This window comes from Arthroderma uncinatum (genome assembly GCF_011692745.1).
Source record: "Arthroderma uncinatum strain CBS 119779 chromosome Unknown scaffold5, whole genome shotgun sequence".
Taxonomy (NCBI): Eukaryota; Fungi; Ascomycota; class Eurotiomycetes; order Onygenales; family Arthrodermataceae; genus Arthroderma; species Arthroderma uncinatum.
Window position 1 is genome coordinate 1647644 of NW_022983867.1, and position 25654 is coordinate 1673297.

General features: G+C 51.8%; 12 protein-coding genes across 12 annotated transcripts; 7 read left to right on the forward strand and 5 right to left on the reverse strand.

The window, feature by feature from the left end:
• Positions 1-213: 213 nt before the first annotated feature.
• On the reverse strand, positions 214-3274 carry GIQ15_06882 (oxysterol binding protein; the record flags this gene model as incomplete). Its single annotated transcript, XM_033554299.1, has 2 exons — positions 214-3126; positions 3239-3274. The coding sequence occupies 2 exons, from the start codon at positions 3272-3274 to the stop codon at positions 214-216; spliced, it is 2949 nt and encodes a 982-aa protein (XP_033403814.1).
• Positions 3275-4008: 734 nt separating this feature from the next.
• Positions 4009-6209, reverse strand: GIQ15_06883 (uncharacterized protein; the record flags this gene model as incomplete). The annotated part of the gene is made up of 4 exons (XM_033554300.1): positions 4009-4764; positions 4825-4964; positions 5018-5835; positions 5971-6209. The coding sequence occupies 4 exons, from the start codon at positions 6207-6209 to the stop codon at positions 4009-4011; spliced, it is 1953 nt and encodes a 650-aa protein (XP_033403815.1).
• A 239-nt stretch (positions 6210-6448) lies between these two features.
• GIQ15_06884 (catabolite repression protein CAT5) lies at positions 6449-7450 on the forward strand (the record flags this gene model as incomplete). The annotated part of the gene is made up of 1 exon (XM_033554301.1): positions 6449-7450. The coding sequence occupies one exon, from the start codon at positions 6449-6451 to the stop codon at positions 7448-7450; it is 1002 nt and encodes a 333-aa protein (XP_033403816.1).
• A 42-nt stretch (positions 7451-7492) lies between these two features.
• GIQ15_06885 (uncharacterized protein) lies at positions 7493-10729 on the reverse strand (the record flags this gene model as incomplete). Its single annotated transcript, XM_033554302.1, has 6 exons — positions 7493-7965; positions 8014-8160; positions 8359-9194; positions 9258-10082; positions 10133-10618; positions 10665-10729. 6 exons carry the CDS (start codon positions 10727-10729, stop codon positions 7493-7495), a joined length of 2832 nt encoding a protein of 943 aa, XP_033403817.1.
• Positions 10730-11168: 439 nt separating this feature from the next.
• On the forward strand, positions 11169-12648 carry GIQ15_06886 (uncharacterized protein; the record flags this gene model as incomplete). The annotated part of the gene is made up of 3 exons (XM_033554303.1): positions 11169-11735; positions 11793-11927; positions 11977-12648. The coding sequence occupies 3 exons, from the start codon at positions 11169-11171 to the stop codon at positions 12646-12648; spliced, it is 1374 nt and encodes a 457-aa protein (XP_033403818.1).
• A 474-nt stretch (positions 12649-13122) lies between these two features.
• Positions 13123-16101, forward strand: GIQ15_06887 (chitin synthase 1; the record flags this gene model as incomplete). Its single annotated transcript, XM_033554304.1, has 5 exons — positions 13123-13263; positions 13312-15006; positions 15061-15462; positions 15516-16013; positions 16087-16101. 5 exons carry the CDS (start codon positions 13123-13125, stop codon positions 16099-16101), a joined length of 2751 nt encoding a protein of 916 aa, XP_033403819.1.
• An 882-nt stretch (positions 16102-16983) lies between these two features.
• Positions 16984-17847, forward strand: GIQ15_06888 (esterase family protein; the record flags this gene model as incomplete). The annotated part of the gene is made up of 1 exon (XM_033554305.1): positions 16984-17847. The coding sequence occupies one exon, from the start codon at positions 16984-16986 to the stop codon at positions 17845-17847; it is 864 nt and encodes a 287-aa protein (XP_033403820.1).
• Positions 17848-18167: 320 nt separating this feature from the next.
• On the reverse strand, positions 18168-18774 carry GIQ15_06889 (uncharacterized protein; the record flags this gene model as incomplete). Its single annotated transcript, XM_033554306.1, has 3 exons — positions 18168-18232; positions 18291-18383; positions 18444-18774. The coding sequence occupies 3 exons, from the start codon at positions 18772-18774 to the stop codon at positions 18168-18170; spliced, it is 489 nt and encodes a 162-aa protein (XP_033403821.1).
• Positions 18775-19643: 869 nt separating this feature from the next.
• Positions 19644-20969, forward strand: GIQ15_06890 (sulfate transporter; the record flags this gene model as incomplete). Its single annotated transcript, XM_033554307.1, has 1 exon — positions 19644-20969. The coding sequence occupies one exon, from the start codon at positions 19644-19646 to the stop codon at positions 20967-20969; it is 1326 nt and encodes a 441-aa protein (XP_033403822.1).
• Positions 20970-21458: 489 nt separating this feature from the next.
• Positions 21459-22199, forward strand: GIQ15_06891 (uncharacterized protein; the record flags this gene model as incomplete). Its single annotated transcript, XM_033554308.1, has 1 exon — positions 21459-22199. The coding sequence occupies one exon, from the start codon at positions 21459-21461 to the stop codon at positions 22197-22199; it is 741 nt and encodes a 246-aa protein (XP_033403823.1).
• A 282-nt stretch (positions 22200-22481) lies between these two features.
• On the forward strand, positions 22482-23459 carry GIQ15_06892 (phytanoyl-CoA dioxygenase; the record flags this gene model as incomplete). Its single annotated transcript, XM_033554309.1, has 1 exon — positions 22482-23459. One exon carries the CDS (start codon positions 22482-22484, stop codon positions 23457-23459), a length of 978 nt encoding a protein of 325 aa, XP_033403824.1.
• Positions 23460-23637: 178 nt separating this feature from the next.
• Positions 23638-25269, reverse strand: GIQ15_06893 (U3 small nucleolar RNA-associated protein 15; the record flags this gene model as incomplete). The annotated part of the gene is made up of 1 exon (XM_033554310.1): positions 23638-25269. The coding sequence occupies one exon, from the start codon at positions 25267-25269 to the stop codon at positions 23638-23640; it is 1632 nt and encodes a 543-aa protein (XP_033403825.1).
• Positions 25270-25654: the final 385 nt, after the last annotated feature.

Sequence of the window (25654 nt, forward strand, 5' to 3'; positions counted from 1 at the left end):
AAGTAACCCAACTCAACTGGCTTGATTGAAATCTAAACCCCAAATTTTAATTATCTCAAAAAAGAAGGCGAATGCCCGGATATTGAATGGTATCTAAATGTGTATAGACAAGCAACATAGAAAATCAATTGATGATACAACAAAAAATAAGAGTAAACCCACGAAAACCCACCATCCAAGATTATGCTATTCCCCATATCCCTTCTCATTTATTTATAGTTGGAAAATCGGAGTGACCCCCGTCCACTCCCCTCTAGCCCTCTCTTCCCAGTACCCGTCCTTGCCCGTGCGAAGCTTCCAAATATCATCACCCTCTTCCGAGACATCATCGACCGGCGTGAACCATCTGGGCTGCCATGACTCGCAGTTTTGTTCCATCTCTTTTCTTCGCTGGCGCTGGGCTTCTTCTAGTCGCGCTTTGAGGTCCTCTGCACCGTCAACATCGCCTTCTTCCAAGGCACGCTGGTCAGGACGTAGTCGACTATCCGTCTGTGGTATTTTTCCTCGTTCGACAGCTGTGATTTCGTTCAGTCCCACGGCGAATTCAGTCAGACCATAGTGTTTCTGCGGTTTATCAACAAGGGGACCGGCAGCCCATATCGTCTTGTTCGTCAGGGTGCCGTGTTCAGTAAGCTGGAGAGATGTGGTCCAGTTTCCTTGCAGGCCGAGAGGTAGTTCTTCACCATGTGTGTCGTAGGCTTTGACCGTGACTTCTTCGCTACGGCCTGAGAACATTCCACCGGCTTTGAATGTAGCAATTGTCTTCTGGCCGGTTGTTTCGTTGAGCATACACATCTCGCCAACGGGTTCAACATATTTCTCCCCAGCAATGATATTGCGGAGGAATTGGGTACCCGAGGCCCAGCTGAAATGCTCACCACTGGAGTGAAGGGTCAACCGGGACTTGCCCTCTGTGATAATTTCCACAGACTTGCCCCAAAATTTCTGCGTGGGTTTGGGTGATTGGATGAAACTCCAGTCGCGGGAGTCTGCCTGCACTGCTAGCTGCACTGGACGATGAGAAACCTTTTCAGCAAGGAACCGGAATCCCCGTTCTGGAAGGACGAGTTCATATGTCTCGCCTAGCATGGGGTTGAAAGGTTTGCGAATAGTTCGTTCTCTGATTCGCGAATTGGAAAACGGCGACAAGGCAAAGGCAGTTACATATATCAGTCGTTCCAAGGCATCAGTAGCATTAGCTGCCTTGTCGAGGAGTTGGGAATATTCAAACTGCTCTGCTGCACGCTGGAGTAACGAGATGGGCTCGTTTGCAGACACAGGCATTGAAATGGTAGACAGATCCTTGCCGACATTTTTACGCATAAAACTGATCAAACTTGGCGGTAGTCCGATTGGGGGATCGATTTTGGAGCGACGATGCGGTGCATCCATTGGCAATGGCGTGAGAGATCGAGCTTTTACTGGGAAGAGTGATGATGAGCCATCCAGTTTGAAGTCCCCTCGCAAGAATTCGTCCCTATCATCCGCGTCACTGCCAGAAGACGAAGCAGCGTCATCATCCACGGCTGTTATAGCGCTCTTTGCGTCCTCCTCGCCGCTATCACGGTGGATTGTCAACAAGGGCGAGATGTGTCCGCCGTCCGTGGCGTCGAAAAATTCCTCCGAGTCAGATTCAGGGGTTACAAGCGAATGGGAAGATCGTGATGCAACTGGGGTTCGCGAGCGGGTTCGATCGTGTATTAAGGTGTTAAACTCTGAGACAACCGAGTTTAGGTCGCGGAGCAGCGACATCAAGTCTTCATGGACACCAGGGCCAGTGGCAGTTTTAAAAGAGCCGGTATCGAGAAGGGAGCTTTCGCTGCTAAGTGGTGGGGTCTGTTGCGTCCCCAAGGGCGATAGAGCTGGTCGTTGGGTAGGAGTACTATTACCGCTATCGCCTTTACCCTTCAGTTTCCAGAATGACCGCTTCTCCTTGCTTTCAGAGGCCTCTCCGGTCGGCTGTGAGACACGGCGAACACCGTTTGATGGACTCTGCGCGTCATACTCGGCACCAGGCGTGAGGAGGTACTTTGGATCGGTGTCCTTTGCTAGCTGGCGTACCTTGTCCCTGGAGGCGGTTACTGACCCAACCAATCTCTCAATATCCTTCCAGTCCTGAGACTTGGGTTTGATCTGGCTATGTTTTCTCGTTATCAGGGTGGGCACCTTGAGCGTGCCATCGTCCTGATCCTTATCCTGCTGTTTCGAAGCCTTCTCTAGAGCCTCTCTCCACACGTCAAACTCCGGATTGTTAAGCGCACGAAGATGCCAGATCTCCACACCGGAATCGATTGATATTTCCCTAGTGCTGTCGTTTGTGGCAATGGCAGCCAAAGATAGCGGGATGGCACCCCGCAACGCAGAAGAGTTGCGATCATGATAGTACGAAAGCGTGGAAGAGTTGAAGTCTAGCGAGAAGAACCGTCTGGCGTATCCCTGATGCCGCTTACGACGCCTCTTCTGCAGAATACCTGTGTGTACAGGCGGAGCACCGCTGGCAGACGAGTCAGCTGTCCGCGGCGGGCCATTCGAGTTTCCGGCACCCGCAGCACCAAACCCTGGGCGGCCTCGTTGAATTCGCGCTTTGGACTCTGGTTCAGTCGAGTCGGCCGCGGTGAGCTTAGGGCTTGGACGCGATGATGCCAGGGATCCGATCGAGCCTGCTACAGCCTGGGTGTGGTGTACCTGATGACCTGACCGAGGAGGGCAGCTGGTTGCATAGGTGAGCAGTACGAACGTGACTGTCTTTGAGATTTGTTTAGAGAATGTGTTATCGAAGACAAGAGCATAGTTCCCGCCCTCGTTGGAGGCAACATCGTAGGTCCCCTGGGATATCTTGTCTGCCTCGCATTTCCCTATCCATTCGATGGGCTTCAAGCCTACGCCTTTCAGCTTCTCGGTGATGAGGAGGGAAGAGTCGGCGGGTTTGGCCGCGACATTCTCTTTCGTGAGGTCATTAATATCGCTGCCGGCATTGTTGGAGTAGGTGGACGCCGAACTGTTGACTGCCAGTCCTGACGCGCCGGGGTGTTTGAAGATTCCGAAATTGAGCGATTTTTTGTGAGGCTGAATGCTCCAAGAGATGGTATGCTCGGAGCTGACGTTTATCCAGCGGACGAGGTATGACTGAGAGACAGGAACAGTGTTAGTCGATATATATGGACACGCCAGCGAGGGGCCTTCTATCTCGGGGCCATCTCAAGGGCTCCCCTGCCAGGAATGGGGCGCGCTCCGTTACCTTGCTGTGTATCTCCAATTCCTCCATTCCCGCCATCGTTGCGGCGGCTGTGTGAGCACGATGCGCGCTCCGTCTCCCGGTGTCTATTTTCTGCCTCGCGGAGTCTGGCAGGACGACGAGTCCGTTGCAGCTATCCGACCATCCCGGTCGGTGGAATGGACAGGTAAGCAGTTAAGTTGTACGGGTAGATCCACGACTCCCGCGCCCAGGCAGATCCGTTCCAGTGACAAGGCCCTGAAACAAGGTCAAAGCCAGCGCAGTCTCAGTGTGAACCGGCCACCACGACGCCGTCCCTGGTCCTCTTGCGTGTCTGGTTGCAGTAAATGTCCGTTTCTCCTTTATGTTTTTCTTGATGTTCGTAGTTTTGTATCTTCGCGATCTACTTAAGCTCTTTCCCTTTTTGGGCATGACCGGATGCACAGACCACTTGACCTAAAAGTGGGTCCTGATGAATAAGACAAACTTAAAATGGACCACATATATATCACGTGATGAAGTGATTGGTCAAGGTAAAAGGAGGAACTATAGAAGGACCTAGAGGAAGTAATAGAAGAAGTAGAAGAAGTACTCCGTAGAGAAGTAGAAGTAGATGTAGAAGTGTATTCAGTAAGGAGTGGTAGAAACAAAGTAAACCCAGCCAATTTCCTCTCCTCGCAACGCTATGACTCCAAACCACGCCTGTGCAAACAAGGGAACAGTGAAAGTGAAGGTACAGATAAAAATAAACAGAACGACGGTGATGGTGATACAGGGTTCGGGCGACCTCCAAATCAGATCTCAATGTCGATGCCCAGGTCCAACGCGGCGATGTTGTCCTCGTCCGTAGGCCGGTGTCGAATGACGGGGACGCCCTTGTAGACCTTGGGGGTCGACGGCTTAGATGGCGTCACGCCGCGTGAGGGAGTCGTCCCGTTGGCGGGCGTGTTTGTGGCGTCTGTGTTTGGAGTGATCGCACGGCTGCGGTCTGCGATGACGGCGTCGGGCTTGACGGGGATGAGATGCCCGTCCGTGGACTCGTAGTACGTTCTCGCGCGAGTCTTGACACGTGCAAAACGGTCGGCCACGGCTTCTCCTCGAGCAACGGCTGCGGCGGCTATCTTGGCCGCTTTGCGTTCGGCGAGCTGGGCCTTGCGTACGTTCTCGGTGTTGAGCTTCTGGTTACGCATGTTGATCTCGGCGAGACGTTCTTGCTGTGACTTCTCGCTGGAACGAGGCTTGACGAGGGTGGTGCCGAAGGCCAGCTTGGGGCCGGTGAGACGGGCTAGTTCTGCGTCGCATTCGGCAATGGCGGCCTCCTCCTTGTTGGCGATGGCCTCGTTGCGTCGGCGTTCGAGCTGAATGCGTGCGAAGATAACCTTTTTGTTGTCGTTTGTCCCTTGGCGGCGCAGTTTCTCTTCAAGCTCCTCTTTAGTGAATTCGTGGTTGAGCAGGCGGTTGATGTCTGCCACTTTCTTTGCGAGCATCGCCTTCGTGGGCATCTTGCAGTCCTCGACAATCATGGTTTGACGATAACGGTTGAACTCGGCCTATATGATGACGTCAGTGGTTATCCGTTTTACTCGTTAGAGAGCAAGTGTTTAACATACCTCAGTAAATGGTGAATCTGAGCAGGCGATGAAGGGGAACTCCTTCTCGGCCTTGCCATGCGCCAAACGACAGTATTGGGTGGTGACGAAGTTACGCCCGTTTACGCCTTCAATAGCATACGGACGGCCCTCGACGAACTCTAGACACCACGTTAGCAGGGGGTCGGCAAGCTATGAGGGGGAGAATACCTACTCTTGATAAGACCAATTCTGTATTCGGGTTTGCCGGTTGATGGGCTGGGGCCCAAGCTGATCCTCGCATAGCAGTTGCTGATAGCCTGGTCGAAGCCAGGATAGAAGCACACTTGCGCAAAGTTGCTGCGTCCCACCCTCGCACGCTGGAAGTCGGCCAATTCAGCTGGTGGGTCATATTTAGGAGGCGAGACGGAGCGTCGTCGGTTCCCTTCATCCCATTCCACCTCGCTCTCACCACTGGCATCTCGGTCGTCCGTCTCTCTAGCGGGTGAGCTTCCAGCATTGTTCTTTCGTGACGATGCATCGCGGCGTCGCTGCTCATCACGCTTCCCTTTTTGTTCTCGCTGGCGTTTGTAGGCCTCGATCGCATCGGATGGCTCGCCGACTTTCCGTCCACCGAGGACCGTCTTCTTGCGCGAACTCTTGCGCTGGCTCTCTTCTAGATCGGTAGAGCTGACTTTCCGCTTCTTCTTGGATGCTGCACGGGCTTCTTCGCGCTCTCGGCTAGCGAGGAGGCGACGTAGTGCAATGTCCTGGTTGTGGCGGTCGACTTGCTGAGCTCGTTCAGAGAGAAGCTCTTCACGCTGGATTTCCGGGAGAGCCATGATTTCGCTCTTGTCTTTGGCAGAGTAGAAGAGCTTCTCGTATGGGAAGATAGGCCCCTGGTTGTCATCGGGGGGAGGCGAGGTATCTGACTCCGACTCAGACATGGATGCTGATCGCAGGGAGCCGCGAGATCGAGTAGTGGACGAGGAGCTGGTATCGTTAGTCGGGAGGTTCTCAAGTGCCGTGAAATTGACATGCTGCTGCTGGTGGCTGGAGGTTGGTGTTGGGGGGGGGGGGGGGGGGGGGGGGGTTATTGATTTTTTTGTAAAAAAAAAATTCACAATGAACTGGAGGTGAGGGGTAAACAATAGGCAGTGTTATTGCCCATGCCAGAGAGTGACTTACAGCTCGCCCTCTTCTTCCTCGTCATTGTAAGCCCTGGCTCTCTTCCGTGGCCGCTTGACCGGACGAGCTATCCCCTTGCGAGCCATATCCGCGTCTTCGTTCTGGTCCTTGGCTGCTGGACTGGCGGAGGACCGGTTCTGCTGGTCCTTGTCCTTTTGTTGAGAGACGGCGGGAGATTCCTCGTCGGAGGAATCATCACCTCCCGCCAGGGCGAGAAGTTCGGCGTCCAGGTCAGCCATAGAGAAGGTGCGAGGTGTGTATCTAGGGCCGGGGAAAGGTTGAGCTGGCAGATATCAGAGGCGAAGCTGGTTATATGGAGATAGATAGCGTGAGACGGCGATGCCTGGCCTGCGTCGATGGACAGGAGGCTTAGATAGGAGATTTAAGGGGATAGGAGGCTGGGGTTATATTAAAGGGTATGTAGATGGTGAATGTAGGAGAAAGACGGCTATGCAGCTAGATATGCGATATCGGGTAAATGCAGCTGGAATATGGCAGATCTCACGCTCGTCTGCGCCCTCGTCTTTCGTCTTTGTCTTCGTCCGCTTCGTCCGCTTCGTTTTCTGTCTCGTCTTTATCGTCGCCACTAAAGAAGTTGAAGAAAGTCGAAGTCGAAGGTCGAGGTCACGTGAAAGATGCCGTCATCTTGGCGCTTTTCGTCTTCTCGAGCTCAACTTCAACTTCACAGCTCAATTATATCAATATAATACTCAGAGAAACGGTTAAAGAGAAAGAGATGAGTGCAGCAAGCATTCTACCCCGACGGGCCATTGGCCAATCCATATGCAGCAGATGTCGCGCTCAGTCAGCGTTCCTATCACGATCTCAAATTCGATACAGCTCGACCACACACAACGATAGCTCAAGGAGTGATAATGGCAATGGGAATGCGAAGGGCAAGGAGATGGTGCTGACACCCTCTCAGAGAGCCTACCTGAGCAGTGCCCTCCGCGTCAACCATGCCGGCGAGCTGGCTGCAACCCTCATCTACGCCGCCCAGAGCCCCCCCGTCGTTCGCTCCCATCCTCACCTCCGCCCGCTCATGAAACACATGTATGACCAGGAGGCCGGTCACTTCTCCATCTTCAACGATATGCTGGCCACCCACCGCGTGCGGCCTACAGCCATGTACCCCGTCTGGCAGGCGGCAGCCACTTTCCTAGGCTGGTCGACGGGCGTGATGGGCCGGGAGGCAGCCATGGCGTGCACAGAGGCCGTCGAGACAGAGATCGGAACACACTACAACGACCAGATACGTGTGATTGTAGGGTGGATGGAGGATGCAGAGGCCAGGGGGGAAGTGGTGCCCTCTGAGCTACAGCAGTTGGTGAAGACGCTAAAGAGAATCAGAGACGAAGAGCTGGAGCACCTCGACCACGCCGTGGAGAATGATGCAAAGGAAGCCAAGCCGTATGAGCCATTGATAGGGGTGGTCAGGCTGGGTTGTCGTGCGGCCATACAGATCACCCAGCGGATATAACGTCGGCAAAGTTATATAGTAGGTTGTATAGATATATGTACTCTAGTTTGTACCATGCCCATGCTTCTTCTCCAAATACGCCATAAACCCGCTCGACAGCCTGGTCACCATCTCGTACACATGGTCGAACCCGTCTCTACCTCCGTAATACGGGTCAGGCACTTCTTCACTCTCGCCCTTGCCATCGACATCTCCGTCAAAGTCGCCAAACATCCTCACCTCTGCAAGCTTCTCACCCTTTACGCGGCTTTGAGAATGCAGTAACGAGTCCAGGTTCTCTCTGTCCATTGCGATTATGTAGTCAAAGTCTGTAAAGTCTGAACTCTTCACTCTGCGAGCCGCATGCGTGAAGCTCGTGATTCCATGTTTCTTCAGCGTCGACATCGTCCGCGGATCGGGAGCGTCACCGAGATGTGCGGCGCAGGTTCCAGCAGAGTCGAGCGTAGAGAACGTTATAGACGAGCTGTTGCTGCTTGTGATGTGTCTGAACACGGCTTCGGCCATGGGCGAGCGGCCTGTCGTATGTTAATATCTCTCTCTCTTCGACAGTGAGATGGACGTACAGATGTTTCCGAGACAGACGAACAGCACCGAGACACCCGAGTCCGAGGCCATCTTCAATATTTCTTCTAGTGGTCTTCTTGGGAGTAGATGTACTTCTGTCTCGCCGCGTTGTTGATGCTCTTCTGCGGGGTGAAATGTTGATGAGGCTGATTAAAGTGGGATGAATATAGATTTCGTTCCTGCATCAAGTCTATTATTCTATAGAACTGTCTAAAGTTACAATTATTTACTTTGACTACTTATGTCCCTCCAATTATTTACATGAACATACCACACACGATGCACAGTGATACAAAATATATCTATCAGCCCTCGAGCCCTGGCGACAAATTGTCGTTGGATACCCTCTCGGACAAAGACAGGCTGCAGATACTGCTCTCCCTGTTTAGGAGTTTGAATCTCGGTATCGGTTGAAAATACCACCTTGTTCAAATGTTCGTCTGTATCGCTTTGGACGACACCAATTCTAACAGGAAAAAAGGCCGCCTGTGAATCCTTTTCCGGCCGCTGGCAGATCGCCTTGATGGCAGTGCTATTATGGCCCATGAGTTGAAAGCCAGCAGGGATATCTGTATAAGCCCTGACAAAGGAGTTTAGCAGGATAGCTATCACCATAAGTAGCCCAAGTGTGAGGGCAAGGATGCTCCCGAGGAGAGAATACCCTCGGGCAGGATAATCAAAGCCTGGGAGACGGCCGCCCTTGGGACCAGGCCCGAATGTACTGGACTGGACGAGGAAGAGGCTCTGGGATATGAGCCAGTGTAGGAGGATCGACATGCTCATGAGCGGTATCGAGTACTTGAGTGGTAATGAGAGTGAATGTGTTGACCGCTGCAGGCCGACGGGTGAAGACACTCGCAGTGGCTTCTTGCCATCTTCACGCAGGAACCGCACCCACTCATCAGCCACCAGCTGGCGAGTGAGGATGTTGTTGTAGAAGATGTATAGAAAGCTGACCAGGACCTGGGGACTATTGACGAGGAGGATGTTGCTTAGGAGCGCTTCGGCTCCGCTGGAACTGAGACTGGCCAGGGAGCCAAAGTGGCGGGCTACCATCGTCGAATTCACCTTGAACCCTTGTTTCCAAAGAGTTGGAATACTCACATCGACGCCGGACCGAATGAGAAACGCGATGGAGGACCCAACGGACAGTGAAGGCAGTAGCAAGCCCAGTATAAATCTAGCTCTGTTAGACTAGATATGCATGTGAGAGGACCAAGGGAGAGTAAAAGGGGAGACGTACAATGCGACTGAAATCACCCAGGTTAGAGGCCCAACAGCCATAATCCAGGGAACACGAGCTTTAACTCGCCATGTTGCAAGTTTGACCTCGACGGTTCCTCGCTTAGGAGGCACTGGGCCATCTCCCGTCGAAGGATCTTCGAGGAAGCTGTGGATTGCATCTCCCATGGTAACTATTGCCCGGTTGTTCTCCTTTTGCTGCATGATTGCCGGGTTATGGCAATGGTAAAACCAAGTCCAGCATATCAGCATGCACTCCAGCACTGTGCAGAGAGACACGATTCCTAGGATGTGTACGCTGTAGTGAAGCCCGCATCTCTCATCATTGTCCCCCTGTTCACCACTCAAGCAGTGGTCAACCTGAATCCCCCGAGGCCAGGACAATGTCCAGTTGTCGGCAAAGGTCTCAGCATATGTCCAAGTGCAGGCCTTTTCCCTGTGTGCTCGACATATCCAAGTCTGGGAGCTCTCCCAGCCTTCCCAGGAAGACACCCAGCCATCGATCAAGGACGAGTCGTTGTTCTGCGTCGTACTAATGTTTCTAGCCACCACGATAAGGGGGCTCGTAGACGTCATCGGATCGATGTACTGCTTCAAGCAAGCCTTGTTATCCAACCGGGTATAATTCACTGCCTCTTGCTGCAGTGAATAAATGGAGGATATATTCAGGGATGACTGACTATATCCCGGCGGCAGTTTCCACCAGTCCAGCCGTGATAACGGGTCCGAGGCTGTCCAGTTGTCACTTGTCATTTGAAAGTCACTGGTAACTACTGCACGGGGAATCGCTACTATGGGTAACGATGAGAATATCGACGAGTTCCATCTATATTCTGTTAGAATATCGTCTGACAATTCATTGAACCACACACTCACAGGATATGCAACATCATAGCAACCATGCCGATGAAAATCCACACAACAGCCCGGACCGACGCAATATGTCGTAGGTTCTTCACACTCGGGACGCCTATGTCCATCGCCTTCCCCTTCCAGTGCGCCTTATCCACCTCTCTCCGCGACGGGGCGACGAGGATCTGCATGCAATAGTTCCCAGCACCGAGGAAGAGAGACGAGACAATGTTCAGGGCAACGTGCAAACCGCTGTTGGTGACGCTGACGCTGGCACAGTTGCCGAAATAGAAAGTGCCTACGCCTCGACTGTCTGGCGGGTATGTCAGGACAGCCCAGAGACCGGCGGCGAAGTAGACGGCCACCACTGAGATGCTGATGGCCATCTGGATCCTGAGCATCGTACTCCTCTTGGACATGCGTGATCTCATCGTCTTTGCATGTATATTTTTATACTCCAGGGCCGGTATATACTTTGATAGATGCTCGAGCTTCGCATACCGGCTGAATCTAGTATTGTCAGCACTTGTATATAAATCTGGTAGTAGATACGCACCCTCTGGTAGACTCCAGCTCTGGAAGCAAGCGTGCTTGTTCGTTATCCTCATGTATGGCCTCCATGGCTTAATGCAATAATTGTGAATGTAGCGAGTAGAAGAGGTAAATGAGCGCCATCTTGACCTCCCACCCTTATATACATATTTATATGTATACAGCCTCCAAGGCTCATCCTGTTCCAATGAGATAGATGCCCTGAATACGCCCGAGCAACACGAGTCAAGACGCTTGCACTTTTCTTTTTCGTAAGGCTGGTGTTAACGGCCAATAGACACTGCAGAAGATATCCCTGGCTTCGATATGTCCTATCATGACCTTCGACGGCCTCCATCGTATCCCAAAAGGGCAAACACTGAGCCAGAAACCCCGGCGGAACGGCCCTATACCCGCTGTTCATGCTGTATATGGGTCAAAGTGTTCATCGGCGATCGAAGTGCGCCGCACAGAAGACAGACAGACAAAAGTCATAGACGATAGACAGATAGATAGAAGTAGAGTCAGGATGCGACCGAAGCTGCGTGGAAAACCTCGATGCCGTGCGAAAGAAGGGCCGGCGCTCGTCTTCGTAGACAACGGCGACCTGGACAGAGAGACGAGAGTCGCCATCAGACAGCAAGCTGCGCGGTCAGGCTGCAGACGACGCCGTGAGAGTTACAAGCAGAGAGAAGAAGAGAACATACCGGCCGTGATTTCGTTCAACGGCTACGAGACGCTGAGGGCGAGATACAACTTCGACCTCACCTCGCTGTCGAGCTTCACGGACATCGACCTGGGGAGAGTCGGCTTCCTGTCGCTACAGAACCAGCCAACTCCCCTAGCTGCCCTGCTGGAGAAGCGGTCTTCGTCCTTTCTAACCCATCTCCCCAGTCGCTACGGCTCCAGCGCCTGTCTGGACGATGCGATGCACTGTCTCGCCGCGAGGGCTGGCAAGCTGCTGGGCTCTCCGATCAGGACGACGACGCTGTTCAGGCTGTATACGAAGGCGCTGAAGAGTCTGTATACTGCGCTGGAGGGACATCTGCTGGACGTCGACATCTACTGCGCGACGGCCATCCTGGCTCTCTACGAGGTAGGCCTCTACATACCTAGGTATATTCTGGCTGTCAGTATATATTAACATATCTAGCTACTGGGACCGGCGGACGAGAATCGCTGGATACAGCATACCAGGGGCGCCATCAAGCTGGTCGCCCTGAGAGGACCAGACAACCATAAGACCGAGTTTGAGCGTATGATTCTCAAGATACACGCTCCATCAGTTGTTCGTATCTATATCTATGCAGAGACTGAACGTATGCTGACCTCTCCAGCTGGTGGACGAGCAGTATAGGAAGCAGAGCTCGATCTTTGCATCCCCGAGCTGGCAGCGTTTCTTCGACCAGGCCAGTGAAGCAGAAGAGGACACGCATTCTGGCTTCTGGTGGGAGTTCTTTGGCAGAGCCTGCGCCTTTGTCCCTGGCATCCTCAAGGATATCACGGCCCTGTTCAGAGATCCAGCCTGTCCGCAGTATAAGAAACACAGCCTGGCCATACTCGAGCGAGCAAACAGAGTCCACGCAGCTCTTCACGACAGCCACGGCCGCTTCCAGCAGCGAGCTCCGTCTCTCGTCGACCTCCCCGTTGGCCCCGAGTCGCCGGACAGGGTGAGGCTCCGCGCCCTCTTCATCTACACGACCATCACCGTCTGCCGTGTCCTGGCCACCTTTGCTCGTAGCAAGGTTGAGCGGGCAGCCAGCGAGACGGAGGCGCAGACTCTCGCAGCCGGGGCTCTGCTCATCGAGAGGGCCGTCGCGGAGCTGGATCCGGCCATGGCCTGGCATCTGCAGCAGAGGAACGCCCTCGCGCATGTAGTTATACAGACAAGAGACCGATGGGTGGACGATGTTGACGTCGATGTTGACCGTTTCCTGGCACAACGGTGGATGGACCTGGAGGACGCATGGCAGGCGAGGGTTCTAACTGAGGCTTTTGGCGAGTCGTAGTAGATAACCTTCCTAGTAGTTACAAGCTATACCATCAGTATGTGTTTGATCTTTTCTTAGATGTCTGCGCCACGACTGCGACTCTCCACCGTTGCTTGGTCAACGCCGACTGACTTGGCGAGCTGGAGAGATGAAGACGACGAGAAGACGCCAGCCACTGCGAGGTCAAGATAGACGAGGCCGCCAGAGCTACTAGAGACAGCCTCGCTTACCGTTCGTTATATATCTGCGCCTGTCTGTCTCTGCATCTGCAGCATCACAGCTATCGCAGCTATACGCACCCAAGATGGCGTACAACAGGCTTCACGGTGAGATACCCTGCTTCTCCTTCATCTTGTTGTCTCGTATCCTCGTCGCCGGCGTCGCAAGCTGTTGCGCATGCGGCCTCGCGTCCTCTCCTTCATTATCTTCCACTTCCTCCTCTTCCTTCTCTAACGAAAAATAGACCCGGACAACGATCCGCACTCGCCCAGGATGAATCCTCACCAGCCAGCGTCGCCGACGAGGCCTTACCAGAGCTACCAGCTCGAGGACAGCCCGTTCCAGCACCCGGCGCAGCAGCCGTTGTCGCATATCGAGATGCCCTCGACAGACCGGCTGCAGTTCCAGCCTACAGTGAGCTCTATATACTCGATATAAACAGACAAATACTAACGGGTGTAGTACTCGGTTGAGAATATACAGAATTCGTACGGCCATAATGAAGCATATGAGCAGCAGCATCCATACAGACATACCCCCAGACCAAGCCCCGGACCGCTCCAGGACTATACGCTCTCTCCAGAAGCTCACCACGACGCCTACTACACACAGCCGTACGAGCCCACGGCTACACCTACAGACGACTACGACCGGCCTCACACAAACTACCCTCCGCGGCCATACCAGGACGACCATGGCCCGCTGCTGCACCATGAGCCCTCATACACGCCCAGCAATTACGACCTCTCGCACACACCCCATCCAGACACTGATGGCTATACAGACGACCCGGGCATGGCCACGACCATAGCACCGACCCCGAGCCCGGCGCCGCTCAGGCGGTGGAAGACCGTCCGCGAGGTCCAGCTGTTCAACGGCAACCTCGTCCTCGACTGTCCCATCCCGCCTAAGCTGCTCAGCCAGATAAACCACGCCGAACCGCCAGAGCGAGACGAGTTCACCCACATGCGCTACTCGGCTGCAACCTGCGACCCTTCGGACTTCTACAACGAACGCTTCACCTTGCGGCAGCGCCTGTTCGCCAAACCGCGGCACACCGAGCTCTTCATCGTCGTGACCATGTACAACGAGGACGAGTTCCTGTTCGCCCGCACCATGGCCGGTGTCTTCAAGAATATAGAGTACATGTGTTCTCGCTCTAGTAGTAAGACATGGGGCAAGGAGGCGTGGAAGAAGATCGTAGTGTGTATCGTCTCCGACGGCCGTGCAAAGATCAACCAGCGGACAAAGGCTGTCCTCGCCGGATTGGGCGTCTACCAGGACGGAATCGCTAAACAGCAGGTCAACGGTAAGGATGTCACCGCCCATATCTACGAGTACACCACCCAGATCGGCATGGAGGTCAAGGGCACTCAGGTCATCCTCAAGCCTAAGCCGGGAATGCCCGTGCAGCTGCTCTTCTGTCTCAAGGAGAAGAATCAGAAGAAGATCAACTCCCATCGATGGTTCTTCCAGGCCTTTGGCCGCGTACTGGATCCCAACATCTGCGTCCTCCTCGACGCGGGCACGAAACCCGGGAAGCAGAGTATATACCAGCTCTGGCGCGCCTTTGACCTTGAGCCCATGTGCGGTGGTGCCTGCGGTGAGATCAAAGTCATGTTGTCCCACGGCAAGAAACTGCTCAACCCGCTCGTTGCAACGCAGAATTTCGAATACAAGATGTCCAATATCCTTGATAAACCGCTAGAGTCCGCGTTTGGCTTTATTTCTGTTCTTCCCGGCGCCTTCTCGGCTTACCGTTACGTTGCTCTCCAGAACGATAAGAACGGACAGGGACCGTTGGAGAAGTATTTTGCCGGTGAGAAGATGCACGGCGCGAACGCTGGCGTGTTTACGGCAAACATGTACCTCGCTGAAGACAGAATCTTGTGTTTCGAACTCGTTACCAAGCGCAACTGTAAATGGATATTACAATACGTCAAGAGTGCGACGGGTGAGACCGATGTGCCGGATCGTATGCCGGAGTTTATCCTGCAGAGACGACGCTGGTTGAACGGCAGTTTCTTCGCAGCCGTTTACGCTATATTGCACTTCTACCAAGTCGGCAGGAGTAATCACTCGTTCACACGGAAGCTCATGCTCATTATTGAGTTTATCTATCAGACTATCAACTTACTATTTGCCTGGTTTGCCATCGTGCGTCTACCCTTATATATCTCCCCTCAAGATGAGAGCTAACTTCCTCGATAGGGTAACTTCTTCTTGGTTTTCCGCATCCTCACTGCTTCCCTAGGGACACCGGACCTCCTAGGTAGAGCAGGCAGTATCCTCGGCGTTATATTCGAATGGCTCTACCTAGCGACCTTGGTGACGTGCTTCGTTCTAGCTCTCGGTAACAGGCCGCAGGGTTCGAATAAATTCTACATGACCATGGTCGGTTTCTGGTGCATGATCATGATATACCTTACTTTTGCCGCTGTCTTTGTCACAGTCAAATCGATACAGCATGAAGTCCAGGGCGGCCACTTTACATTCGCTACCCTATTTCAGAACCTGCAGTTCTTCTCCATCTTCGTCTCGCTGCTGACGACTTATGTCTTCTGGTTTTTGGCTTCCATCTTGTTCTTCGACCCATGGCATATGTTCACTTGCGTTAGTACTCTCTTTCCCTCCCTTTCGATGCATTGTTTAACTGACTTGTATAGTTCCTGCAATACCTCCTCCTAACACCCACGTACATCAACGTCCTCAACATCTACGCCTTCTGCAACACCCACGACATCACCTGGGGAACCAAGGGAGACGACAAACCCGAAAAACTGCCTTCAGCCAACCTCAAGCCAGGCGGAAAAGTCGATGTCGAAATCCCCCAGGACGACGGAGATCTCAACGCCCAGTATGAAGCCGAGCTTGCCAAGTTCGCCTCAAAGCCACCCAAGGAAACCCGCGTTGTCTCGGAATCTGAGAAACAAGAGGATTATTACAAGGGTTTCCGAAGTGCCGTTGTTCTTGCTTGGATCTTCTGCAACTTTGCCCTCGGCGCTATCGTGCTGAGTGCCGCCGGCTTAGAGAGGGTCAATCCTAACACTAAGGATAATTCCCAGCAGAGGAGTATCATCTACATGGCCGTCGTGCTGTGGAGTGTTGCTGGCCTGTCATTGTTCAGATTCATCGGCGCAATGTGGTTTTTGGTCGTTAGAATGGTATGTTTCCCTCTCCTCGTCCCGTCGGACAATTCATTCGCAACCTACAGACAAATGCTAACTATATCTATAGTTCCGCGGAGTGTAAACTATTAATTTTTCACCTTTTGTTATGAACTATGTATCTTTGGTCGTGTATTCACGAATTCATGTAGTCGATATACCCACACCTCTCATGATATACGTATGAAACGTAATTATGCATTTTCCGAGTTCCCGCATCGTTGTTTCATGTCCTTTTCGCGGGAAACGCATGCATGTGTGTATGTATGGATAGAGGATCTGTTATCTCACTTTGGGTCTGCATTATAGGAGTCCAAATAAGGAATGCAAATACTGAAATATGAATTGATGCTATCAGACAGGGTCTAGTCTGTATCTTGGTGAATGGTGAACATCGTCGAAAGTAGTAGAAGAGGATGTCTATCATGTGTCCCTGAGTATCTTCGAGCGTATAGATGAAGCGGAAGAAGGGGCGGGAGGTAGAAAGGTAAGCGCGTGTGGGATATAGAGGAAGCTGTTTTTACGTGCGCACGCGACAAAACATGTATCGAGAGAGAGGACTGCGACAACTAACGTTCTGTTTAGCGACATACATTAATACCAAAGATGCTGGCTTCTTTTTCTTGCTGTTTGCTAATCTCGTGGTTGGCCACCCTATGTTCCGTAGTGTTGGCTCAGGGTATGCTGTGAGGGAGACAATGAGGTTATCCTGATGTTTACAGTATGCTGATCTATACATCCTGAAGAAGACGATAGGAACACTCCAAATATCCCAAACCCCGGGCTGCCCATAAAGATCAAGAACTACGCGGCAGTAGGAGATTCCTACGCTGCTGGAGTCGGTGCAGGACAACAGGTTGACCAGGGCTGCTGGTTATACGCTGACAGCTACCCAGGCCAGCTAAACTGTAGCGAGCTGCTTCCAGGAGACCATAGGTTCCAGTTTCTGGCATGTTCAGGAGTCAGGATGCTGACCGTGGACAGCTATCTCAACCGAGCCGAAAGGAAGCAGAGGAACACAATCGATGAGTATATCAACAGAGTTGAGAATGCGAATTTCGCAACACTATCAATGGGAGGAAACGACGTCGGCTTCTTCAATATACTCAATGCCTGCGCATATGCGTTCTACGGCCCATTTTCAGGTTCATGTGAGGAGGCGATAGAATTTGCCGAGTTGGTTGTAGCCAGCGATGAGTTCGCGACGGGATATAGCGCGGCGCTGGACCTGCTGCTGGAAAAGGGCGACTCGCCTTCCTTTAGAGTCCTTGCCACGGGGTATAGTGCCTTCTTCGACGATGCATTAACTGATGACTGCGACGAGTACTCGCTGAGTTACTGGCCGGGCTGGTGGAAAAAGACACTCACTGTGGATATACGATCAAGGATTAACAATATATGCAAGAAGCTGAACGCTAAAATCGGCCAGATCATCAACGCTCGATCAGACGACAGGGTCATATGGGTAGATTGGGCATGGCGGTTCGATGACCACCGCTTCTGCCAGCCCGGCAAGCCTCCCATCGACGGCGAAAACACATGGTTTTTCGACGTAGATTTCAGAGAATTCATGCCTAATGGGGATATTGATATCGAGACATGCGAACAGGAGGCGCTGATGTCTGGTGACTGGAATGAGAGAGCTGCCTGCGGCATTGCGATTGTCCAGGCAAAGTTTCCCAATGAAACCCTACGAGGGGCCGGGAACGACGTGGATACTCAAGGTGGCCGCAGACCGTTTGCTCCAAGCACGGCGAGACTATTCCATCCGACGGCGCGGGGATACGCAGCTATCGTGGAGGAGATACGTCTGGTCTGGCCGTATTATTAACGAGTTCTCAAGTGAGCCACTTGCCATCACTTTCAGGGGTTGTATTGACATAGTGGGTTATAGCCCAGGATGCAGGGTTGGATCTAGCATATTATTATAGGGGAGAGAAATCGGCTGGGTCAGTGGCAGTTAGGAACCCCAGCTCGAAGTGGGATGAATTGCAATTGGTTATTCATATGCCCTGTGTGTAGACAGCAGTACCCACTCCAATGGTGATATTCCATGACCTTATAATGCGTTGTAAGAATGTCTCGATCTTGAAAAGGGACCATTGATATCTTAGGTATAAAACAGTAGACAAAACATTGAAGATCTATGAATCAGGTCTTGGAATGTACACATAGCGCAATCCCACCCAAGACGAGAGTCATCCCCAGCCAGGTTTCTATGGGATATAAGTTAGTGGAAACCTATCTTAAAACTTGCATATACATATCACTCACCCTTGGATATCACCTTGCCTTCAACATACCACTCCCCCAGCACTGTGAACAAAAACGCCGTCGAGTTCGTTATCGGAACCGTAAGACTGAGCTCTACAGGCGTCCGCTCATCAGCAAAAGATAAACAACCAAAAAGAACCCAGGGTTAAATACCGTGTTTCCCAACAAGTAAGAAAAACCAAACGCTCCCCGTCAGGTTAATCAGCAACGGTACCGAGTACGCCGGCGTACGCAGGAGATTCACCACCGTCCAAAACACGGATACAGCCTTTTCTTTGATCCATGATGGCGAGAGAAGCGATGGCCCTCTGGCCTCTGCAGATGGAATGTCGCCTTGCTTGCCTTCATTCCGCGCATTGAAGTCCACAGCTGCGCGGCGGATGAAGGGTGTGGTGAAACCCCATGCCAGCCCGACAAGCAAAAAGCTCAAGAGGTAATTGAACGCACCGGGCGGCGCTGAGGGCGCGGGGGTATCTGGGTCCATCGTTGACGAGCTCCTCGTTTGTGAACTTCATCCCTTACTCTCGTCTCTTCCATCTTCGAAAGTGACGTTGGAATCTATCACGTGATGCATTATTGGTCAGCAAACTCTAAACCATCGACTAAACAAAATATAAACAACAACTTACAACAACGATCTATATCGACTGAATTTGGAGTAAGATCTCCTTGAGATGACTATACTGTGTTCTATCAATCAACTTCGTTATACAGAAGGATTTGCCTCCCACTTATAAGATTCTTGAAACTGTCAAATAATGTGATATTGTCAAGTTCTGGTGTCGTCAAAAGAAACTGGTCTTGGCATTATTTAGGTTGTTTAGCCATGTCCGCGAGCTTATTTACTTCGGGTTTCTTGACTTTCTCTAATCAACCAATGGAACCTTTGTCTTACTTTGTATATTATTAACATGGAATAGAACTGTAGGCTATTAAAATGGGATATAACTCCTGCAGCATAATTTACAGACTGGCAAGAAGTGATTAAACAGTAATGCCGAATCAAGAACGAACTAAGGCGTAAAACATGACTAGGGTCGTATATTTGAATAATCTTCAGAGCAGAATCGGATAAGCTGAAGTAATAGTAAATGGTACCCTTGTCGTGACTCGACTGAGGCCCCCGCGAGCCATCGGCCGGGTAACTACTCCGTCAAGGCTCCCGTGGCTTACTCTTGCGTGGCTGAGAACGAGTTTCGGCCGATCGAAATCCAAATCACGTCAAGCTCGCCTTTCACGTCAAGCTCACTCAACCCCTCGCCTTTCACGTCAGACTTCATACGCCCGCAACGCTGCAAACGTTAGACAGTCGACACAACGCCAGCATAAGGACTAACGGAGAAGAGAAAGAACATGCATCTCCGGCACTTCACCAAACAGAATTGGCAACCATTTCGACGACGCCCATTAGCCGAGATCTCCGGCGCTGTCGGTGACCTAGGAACGTTCCTCCCCATCCTCATCGCACTGACGGTAAACAAATCAATCTCCCTGCCCAGCACGCTGGTATATTCAGGAATATGGAACATCCTCACGGGTCTGTTCTTCGGTATTCCACTGCCCGTGCAACCGATGAAGGCTATTGCAGCCGTCTCGATTGCGGGGAAATATAACGCCGGTGAAGTTGCTGCTGCTGGCCTGTTTGTGGCAGCCTGTATATTCCTGTTTAGTGTCACGGGTGCTCTGAACTGGTTCTCGAGGATAGTACCTATTCCTGTTGTCAAGGGGATACAGGTTGGGGCTGGGTTGTCGCTCGTTGTGTCTGCCGGCTCTACCTTAAAGAGTTCGCTATCGTGGATTCAGCCGTCCTGGGCGGATAATTATATATGGATGATTGCAGCTTTCGTCGGGCTAGTGGTTACAAATGTCTACAGGCGTGTTCCTTACGGGCTGTGGGTGTTTTTTCTCGGGCTGGTGCTTGCGTTCATACGTCTTGCAGTATCCGAAGACGAACATGCCAGTTTGCCGGGCTTTAGGTTCTGGAGGCCATGGATTACGTTACCGAGTCTGCTAGATTGGAAGTCGGGCATCCTTGACGCGGGAATCGGTCAGATACCGCTTACTACGCTGAATTCTGTTATTGCCGTGGTGCATCTGGCCGCAGACCTGCTACCGGATATACAAACACCGACTGTTACGGAGATCGGACTAAGTGTGGCCGCTATGAACCTGATTGGCATATGGTTTGGGTCGATGCCCGTGTGTCATGGATCCGGCGGCCTTGCAGCCCAGTATCGATTTGGCGCTCGTTCTGGTGCAAGTGTTGTCTTTCTGGGACTTGTCAAAGTCGTGGTCGGCCTGTTATTTGGCAACACGATTGTCGATTTGCTGGCGAAATTCCCTGTCGCCCTCCTGAGCGTTATGGTGATCGCAGCTGGCCTTGAGCTGGCTAGTGTGGGTGAGTCGCTGAACACGGCTTCGGCGTGGGATCTGGGTAGACATGGCAGAAGATCAGGGCTGGCGGGGGCTGTATCCGCGGTATCACTGAACGACGCTGAGCGGAAGAAGAGGTGGACGGTGATGATCGTTACAGTCGGAGTGCTGGTTGCATTTAAGAACGATGGACTGGGGTTTGTTGCAGGAATGCTCTGCCACTGGACTTATGGGATTCCTGCACTCGTCGACAAGGTGCGAGCTAGATTCTCCCACGGCAGAGTAAGACTGCCTACCGACGCCTGAACGAGACCCTACACTATAGTACCTAGACTAGAATCCTGCAAGACCTTGTCCCTGTCCCTGTGTCCGTGTTCAGCCTCACGATGTGCTTTATATGTCCGTATATCGATATAACTTCGCTGGGCTTAGCAGCGCGATGTTTTGCTCTTTTCGTCTGAAGTAGGGCGCGCTATGCCCCTTTAGGCTATTTTCCAGAGACCGCCAAGCCTTTGCCTCAGCTGCCAATTGTCAGAGCTTCAAAGAGTAAACTTGCGTCTACCCGAACATCGACGGGCCATGGGACGTTTGGACGCCAGCGAGGCGCAATTAAAGCATCTTCAGCTGGCTGTGGAGCAGACGTCTTGCTTCCAGCTGCGATATATAATGCACACGATACCCACGGGTTGCTGGATTCACTCCAACAACCGTTCTCTTACTCTACTATCACATCGATAGTGCTTGTCTATTCTCATATCTCCATATCTTTACGTATACCTTGCTATATACTTCGCCATGGCTGACGGCTTACATTTGAAAATTGACATGACAAAGGAGAAGAAAGTGCGAAAGTACACACTTACCAATGGCAACCAGTCTGCTCCTATGTATACGGTGGAAATATCCAAGAAGTCGAAACCTCATGCCAAAGTGATTAAGCATAGCGCGTCACTCAGTGCTCATCCACCTCCACCGCCTGCTCAATACCAAGTGCCTCCTCCATACGTCAACGGACACCAACCATACAACCAGCCATATAACCAACCCTACAACCAACCTTACTATCAACCTTACAACCAACCGTATAATCAACCCTTCAGCCAGCCCTATACCCAGCCATACAACCAGAATTACAACTACCAACCCTCGCCACCATCCGACCAGGTCGTCGGGACGATGACATTCCACGAACTATCATCCAAAATAGACGTCTCATTCAATGGTACCGATGTATCGATGAAACGCTCAGATCCCCTAGCTGGAGGCCGCAAGTTCCAAACTCCCACCCTGGGCAAACTGCAATGGAAAGAGGAAAACCTGCTTAGCTGTAACCAGAAGCTTGTAGATGAAAATCGCAATGTGATTGCGCGGTACAACAAGAAGAAAGACGAGATAGTCGTCCTACTGCCACATCATCAGCTGGAGAGGAACTTGGATATGATCGTTGTCACGGGCATAGCGACTGTTGAGTACGAGAGGAAGTCAGAAAGTGACGCGGACACCGCAGGGGAGATCGTTGAAGCCTTTGTCGGATGAGCATATCTATTTTCTATTATTGTTTATAGCATTTATCTTTCGGAGCACACTGCTTGTATATATATTCCTCTTAAACCGTTTGTTCTTTTCTTCTCCCCATCGGACTTTCTCCGATTAGTCAGCATGACATTGTTTACATTATTCCATTTTAGGACTAGCGCCGGAGTTCCCCGCAATATGCAACCTCGGCCCAACCAGAACGCTGGAAACTATTTATATGACTTCCATCCCGCAATCCTCAGTAAACTCATAGAAGTACGCGATAACATATAAGACATCACCATGGCTGGCATTAAATCCGGTCTGACGGCCGAGCAGGTCGCCTCGTTCAACGATAATGGCTTCCTAGTGATTCCTGATTTTCTCTCCAAGGAGCAAGTCAATACCCTTCTCACCACTACAAACCACCTCCTCGACACCTTCGACGTCAGCACCCATCCTCTCACACGCTTCACCACCGGAGATGATCCCTCGTCCAAATCACAGCATGTCGGAGACGACTACTTCCTTACCTCCAATGACAAGATCCGTTTCTTCTTTGAGCCAGGCGCATTCTCGCCCTCCGACCCCTCCAAGCTCCTACTCCCCAAGAACCGCTCTATAAATAAAATCGGCCACTCAATACATTCTCTCTCTCAGCCTTTCTCGGATGTAACACATACCGGAGCTGTCGGAGCGCAGAACGCAGCCATCGCTAGAGCACTGGGTTTCCGTGACCCCCGCGTCCTGCAAAGTATGGTCATCTGCAAACAACCTGGCATCGGAGCACCAGTTCCCATGCATAAGGATTCTGAGTTTTTATACACTGATCCACCATCTGCAGTTGGATGGTGGATTGCCTTGCAAGACGCGGGGGTGGAGAATGGAACACTTGGTTTTTGGAAAGGTAGCCATAAGACCGGTAGGGTTAGGAGGAGGTTTGTCAGGACGAAGTCTGATGCGGACTCGGGCGTTGCAGGAGGCACGGAGTTTGTGGAGTGGGATGGGCCAAATTTACCTACGGCCTTAGATGAGGAAAGCAGAGGAAAGGAAGATTATGTCCCCGAGGAGAAGGACTATGAGCTTGTGGAGATCAAGACGGGTTCGCTGGTGTTGATCCATGGGAATGTGCTACATAAGAGCGAGAATAACCCTAGTGACAAGTCAAGGTTTGCATATGCGTTCCATGTTATTGAAGGGGCAGAAGGGTGGAAGTATGATGAGAGGAATTGGTTACAGCCTCCTGCGAACGGGTTTACAAGGTTGTTTGATCAGAAATGATGGGAGACTGATTGACAATAGATGAGAACGACTTTTTTGTGTATGCTTATATACCACATTCAAACTCCGTACATGAAATATCATTCAACGCCAAACAACCCGGGTGTATCACCGATGTACAAGACAAGAAACTTCCAAGACATGAATAGATGTGTAGATGGTAGAGAAGGCGAGCAGATCATGCCTTTAGCATATCCAGCATCCCCTTTGTCTGCCACGCTTGCTGGGCTCGATCAACCTCCTCCTTGACCCGTCGATGAAGCTTATGCACCATATTATCAATATGTACTGACTGCCCAAGATGCGCGGAGTAGATATCTAGAATATTCATAGACACTTCAACGCTTAAATCGACTAGTCGCGGATCGGTGATAGACTTATAAACCCATTGTAAAATAGGCTGCAAGGTTGCTTCGTCGCGGCCAGCCAAAGCGGTACGTAGAGCAGCCCGATGCCGCAGAGCGGTTAGTAGTGTGATGATAGTAATCTTATCACCCGACTCGAGCACAGTGTCTAACGAGGTGCTATACCTGCCCTTGCGGAGATCGTTTTCCCAGCCCTTTTCGCGCTTTCGTTTCTTCTTTCCGTTCTGGTCAGGGTCGATGACAATATCGATTCCTTCGCCAACAAAGTCCATGCCGCGTAGCCGCTTCTCCCAACCCTGGCCACGGGCCTTTTTCTTGTTCTCCTTTGCGACTTGGCGATCGTGTTCTTCCAATTTGCCTTCTAGCAGCGCTTTCATTTCTCGTTCTCGCTCACGTTCGCGGACCTTCTGCTCACCCGAGAACCGCGTGCGAATCGAGAGGACACCTGACTGCATACCTACTACGACGTGTTTGTCCTCACGCTGGGGGCCGGAGGTAATTACCCCCAAGGAAAGGATGGGAGATGGGTATTTGGTGCCTCCAACGACATTCCAGCCGGTTGTCTCGAAGACCTTCATATGTCCGTCTAGCGAACCACTCATGACTCTGTTTCCTTGAGAGGCCACTGACAAGCAGGTGACGGTCTTCTGGTGACTGTTGATCATGTGTAGCGGCTTTCCAGCAACGACGTCTAGAACGGCAATCTGATTGTCGGCGGAGGCCAACACAGTTGTGCCTAGGGGCATGGGGAGCACACTCTCCACCGGCGCGGGTAGCTTAAACGTCATCACCGCCCGGCCTTCAGCCCTAGTATCCCACAGCCTGACTGTCTGATCATAACTGCCAGAAATAACCAAATTCGACGATTGAGCCCCGGGCATAAAAGCACCGCTTCGAACGTAGTCTGCATGCCCAGTAAAGCTTCTCACGCTCTTTTCACTGGGTAGATCCCATAATCGAACTGTCCGGTCGTCACTGGCTGTCAATAGATCTGTCGCTGAAGAGGGCGAGAATTTCGCTACCCATGTTGGCTGCTTGTGTTCCTTCCATGTCCGGAGGATAGACCGCGAGTTTACGTCGAATACCTGTATGGCTCCCGTCTCATCTCCGGCAACTAGAACACGGCCGTCAAAACGGACGTCTGAGCAGCGAGTGTTGTCGTCGAAACGGGTGATAGTCTTTAGCAGCTTGCGGGTCCTAATTGAGTATATCTGGACTCGCGCCCCCGTGGTTACGGTGAAGATATCTGGTGGCTGTAAAGCGGCGGGTGAAGATGAAGATGTGGGTGCGAGAGGCTGAGATATGTGCGTTATCGGCGTGTTTGATGGCGAGGACAGGAGTAAAAGAGACTTGAAGGAGCGCCAGTAGAGCTGTTCGGGGGTGAGCCGCGTGGTGGGAGTGGTGGGCAGCTTCACCTGCGGCAGAGGGAGGATGGGTGCCGCCATTGTAAAGCGGGAAGACACTAATTATCCAGGTAGTTCAGTAGAATAGTAGAGCTATAGATATCATTATCTTGGTTTAAGCTCCGATATCAAGCTCCCTCTTGCACCAATTGTTTGCTCCCTCTATCTCTCTATCTCTCGTTCCTGCTGATTACCCTTTTCGGCCATGGAAGGAAAAATAATTTTTAAAGATTCGGCCGGATCAATATACTTCCGATACACCGTGACTATAGATGAATAAGCAAGGTCACGGGACCATAGGGCTGAAGTGGGTCCACGTTAACCAGTAAAAAGTAACCCCTGACCCGCTTATCTAAGAACTCCACGTGACCCATGCCCAGCCACCCAAAAGGGGAAGTCATCTGATTGGCTGAACTGCCACCAGCCA